The sequence below is a fragment of the Haplochromis burtoni genome, unplaced genomic scaffold, assembly GCF_018398535.1.
Source record: "Haplochromis burtoni strain Fernald_Lab_line unplaced genomic scaffold, NCSU_Asbu1 Contig_22, whole genome shotgun sequence".
NCBI lineage: Eukaryota > Metazoa > Chordata > Actinopteri > Cichliformes > Cichlidae > Haplochromis > Haplochromis burtoni.
The window spans coordinates 3,042,606-3,046,675 of NW_024582383.1; the positions used below are offsets into that span (position 1 = coordinate 3,042,606).

The 4,070-nt window shown below is 40.9% G+C and overlaps 2 protein-coding genes across 2 annotated transcripts; one reads left to right on the plus strand and one right to left on the minus strand.

Moving 5' to 3' along the window:
- Positions 1–1,637, plus strand: LOC106633080 (neuroblast differentiation-associated protein AHNAK; the record flags this gene model as incomplete). Its single annotated transcript, XM_014332010.2, is given in 1 exon segment — positions 1–1,637. A coding segment is annotated over 1 exon segment (1,251 nt), but the record flags the coding sequence as incomplete, so codon positions are not given.
- Positions 1,638–2,657: 1,020 nt separating this feature from the next.
- LOC102299626 (ectodysplasin-A receptor-associated adapter protein-like) lies at positions 2,658–3,808 on the minus strand (the record flags this gene model as incomplete). The annotated part of the gene is made up of 1 exon (XM_005917038.3): positions 2,658–3,808. A coding segment is annotated over one exon (432 nt), but the record flags the coding sequence as incomplete, so codon positions are not given.
- Between the last annotated feature and the right edge of the window lie 262 nt (positions 3,809–4,070).

Here is a 4,070-nt window from a genome sequence, read left to right on the forward strand (position 1 = left end):
ACAGCACCCAATGTTGAACTAAAAGCATCAGACTTGAGTCTCTCAGCGCCCAAACTTGAGGGAGACATTGGTACTCCAGGCATTGATGCTGGTCTCAAAACTGGCATTGATCCCAACGTGAATGTTGGTTTGCCTGAAACTGATATCAAGGCACCCAGTCTACATCTGCCAAAAGCTGACCTCCAGTCATCTGATCTCAGCTTGAAAACACCAAATGTCAACCTTTATCCACCAAAAATTGGTGGTAGTCTCTCAGCACCAAACATAGACACGAGTATGCCAAAAATTGAACTAGAAGCACCCAATGCCAATGTGAAATCTCCAGGTTTGGATGTCAACCTGCCAGAAGCAGACCTCAAAGATTCCAATATCCAGTTGAAAACTCCAGATCTGGATTTGAATACCCACCTTGGTGACTTTAAAATGCCACATTACAATCATCCAAAACTTGATCTTTCAAGTCCTGAAGTAGAAGCTCCCAGTATTAATCCCACAGTTGAGGCTGGAATTAAGGTACCTGGAGTCAGCACAGATATGCCTACAACAGATGCACACATCTCTGTTCCTGCAGTAGATTTGAATGCACCAAATGTAGGTGATATTAAAGGACCTGATGTAGATGTGAAAGCTCCAGATGTAGATGCAAGTCTTGAGAAGCCCAAGATGCCACATTTCAAGATCCCAAAGTTTAGTCTTTTTGGATCTAAAGCAAAATCTCCTGAGACTAATGCCAGTGCAGATCTTGAGGGGAGTGGCTCTGACTCTGATGTGGGGGAGGTGGAGGTTCCTGTATTCAAGTTCCACAGACTGCCCCAAATCAACATTGATGGCATTGGAGGAATTACTGAAGCACTGAGCTCAATAAAATCTGACTTGGAGGAGAAGGATTTTGTTTTCAGTAAAGGAATCCGCTTGCCAGTAGTGAATGCAACAGCAAAAGAAGGAGAAAAGATTGACATTTTGGAGAGATTGAAAATCGCAAGAGAAAAGGCGTCCTCAGTGAATGTGTCGCCAACAGAAGAGAAAACTGATATTGACCTACAACACACTGGCGCAGGTCTTGATGCTAATACATCTACCGGTGCAGGAGATGCGTCTTTGGTCAGAGGAGGCACTTTCAAAGTAGACAAACCAGAGTCTACGCTGGGGCTGACCGTACCTGATATTTCTACATCAGATGAAAATGACAAATATGCACTGAGCCTTTCTAATATGCTTGGCCTTAATGTCAAGGATTCTGATGCCAACTGATCGTTCAAAGGTTGGCCTGATAACTGAAGCTCCAGTCCATAAATGTATGAATACATGCAGCGTAACTGATTTTCATGTTTTAGTTTGTGATATAAAGAGAGACTAGCTGTAACTAATCCATCTTGTTGTAATTTTAATAATAATTTAGCGTAATAGAGTTCAGTTGTTGATACAATCTATGTATATTTTCCTGTTATTTATAAGCTTTTTCTAAATGTTAATTTGAAATTACTTTACTTTCAGTATTGCTTGTGATCACCATAAACTTTGTCTAGCAAGTGCTTTACTAAATATTTTAAAGGATAAATGAATTGTGTGAATGTGTTACTCTTCGTTCAATAAATCATTACAATGTCCAAAATAAAAATGTCCAGTAATTAAAGCCAGAGATGGTCTGTAATTGTTGAAACATCCCTCCATACAAGTGATTTAACCCACGGTCCATTCCTGCCATACCACTTGATATGATGAGTATAAAATTCTAACAACCTCATTACATTACATATAGGTAAATACAATGATTACTAAAATATGTGATACTCATTAATGACTTGAAGCTGTTGTATCAGGTTATGGAACACACCTTTGAGATTGTTCTGATATTGCAATTCAATATTTGAAAACAACAAAAACATTGACAAGTTTTTTTTTTTTTACATGTTTATTTCATACTGATAAAAGCTCTTAAAAATACTTTGCATGCTTTTTAGTTTACAGGTTATTTCTTTGGGTAATTTTACAAAAGGTGTTTGACTCCAATAAACTGTTTATAACATGGCTCTACTTTCAGCTTTATTTATGCTAATGTTTAGTATTCAAAAAGTTATGAAGGGGATCCTGTTAACATGGGCTCATGTTCCCCCCCCCCAAAACCCCCAAACAGTAACCCACACCAATAGAAAATCCTATTTGGGGGGTGGGGGTATTCTTTGCACCTAGAGCCATGCTAGTGTTTCTGAAATCAGGATTTCCCTTTTTCATATTTAGCTGAACAGAAAAACTGAGACAGTGAAGGTTGACAGGAATGAGTACTTTTGTAATGGGGGGAAACATTTCCCTTAAGAACTCAGGAAACCATCAGATGTATGGATACACTGTCTCAGAACTAAGTGTGAAATTAATCTCTTCTACCGCAGCGGTCCCCAATCCCCGGTCCACGGCCCGGTACCGGTCTGACTCGTGGTACCGGGCCGTGAGAGTTGAGGCTCGGGTGTGAAATTTGTGTTTTTCAGGGTTGTTATCGTGAACTCTGTTTCCCTGGGTCTTTCCCGTGTTGTAGTTCTGCGTCTTCTTTTGAAAGAAATATTTACGCGTGTCCATAGCAACCAGAGGGGATTAAGGAGGATGTTACTGTCAATGTTGTTGGTGTATTTCAGGAGGACGCTGCTAATAAAGTTACACAGTTACACAGTGAATTTGCGTTTATTATTATATTTACAAAACACCAGCGGTTGGATCATTGAATTTTGTTGTATTTATCCGCCACACCTCAAAGTCGTAAAAACATTGTCTGACATTAAACCGTCCGTGGAGCAAAAAAGGTTGGGGACCGCTGTGTTAATGAACAAGTCAGTGGAATCACTATGTCTAAACTGTCCCATTACGGTGAAGCTATTTCAGTGTCCAACTCCAGTGTTTTGTCCTTTAACTTCTGTTCTTGTTGTTGAGTTGCACTGCACAGTGACATGTTTCTGCCTCTGCCCAGGTATTATGAAAATCTCTAAACAGCCTTTGAAACACAGAAAGTAAGAAAATGAAATTTTGCAGCATTGACATCAACATCGTTGCTTGAATTTGAATAATCCAACTCCACCTGATTTAGTTAATGTCAATCTTTAACACTGCTCCAAAGACTCAGAATCTGCAGCAGGTGTGCCAACGTCAGGTCACAAGTAAGAAATATACTGGTGATCTGCATGCACCAATCAGATCTGTGACTTTGCATTGTATTCACTATATCCAGAACAGCGTGAGGTCAGTACTGTGCAATATTCTCTACAGACAGGTTCGACAGCATTGTTTTATCCATTTCACAAGCTCATTTACTAAAGATACAAAAAACTGGTAGCATGTATCAAAGCTTATGAAAATTAGGAAATCAAGTACAACCCTGAAAGATTAAGAGTCAAATTGATTGTGTGTGTTGCCAGCGCGACGGCCAATCCTTCTCTATCCAGCTCTGCAGCAGTCGCAGCACATCAATGCGCTGATAGATGCGGCAAAGTTCAGTGAGCTCAGTGACCGTTTTCTGGTTGTAGCGTAACAGGAACTCCTGGGTGGGGCTGTGGGACAAGGAACCCTGGGTCCGATGCTCCAGCAGGGTCAGTTCGTCATAGCTCATCCCCCAACGACTCGCAAAGTTTTTCCAGTTTTTGATGGTGCAGTGGTTTGGATCCAATTTGAGCCGCAGCAAGTCCAGCAGATCTTTGTCGTTCATGAGGTCGCTGATTTTGGGAGGGGGTGCCGGGCAGAAGCACTTCTCGCAGGGGTTCGTTAAAAACTGTAGTTCTTTGGGATAGTCTGAACTCAGAGATGGACAAGGAAAGATTGAGTTAGCTCAAGCACATTACCAAATAACATTTGCTATCTGCTAACGACAATTTGCTAACAACTATTTAGCTTGTCAGTGTTTTCTGTTACGATGAAAAACAAACGCACATTTAACATGGAAAAGATTTCAACACATCCAAGAAATCCCTTTGAGGCAAAAAGCTTATCAAACTGCTTTAGTCTGGGTGGCTGTAGCTCAGGAGGTAGAGCAGGTCACCTTCTCATTGGAAGGTTGGTCTGCTCCAGTCTGCACGCCAGATATCCAAGAT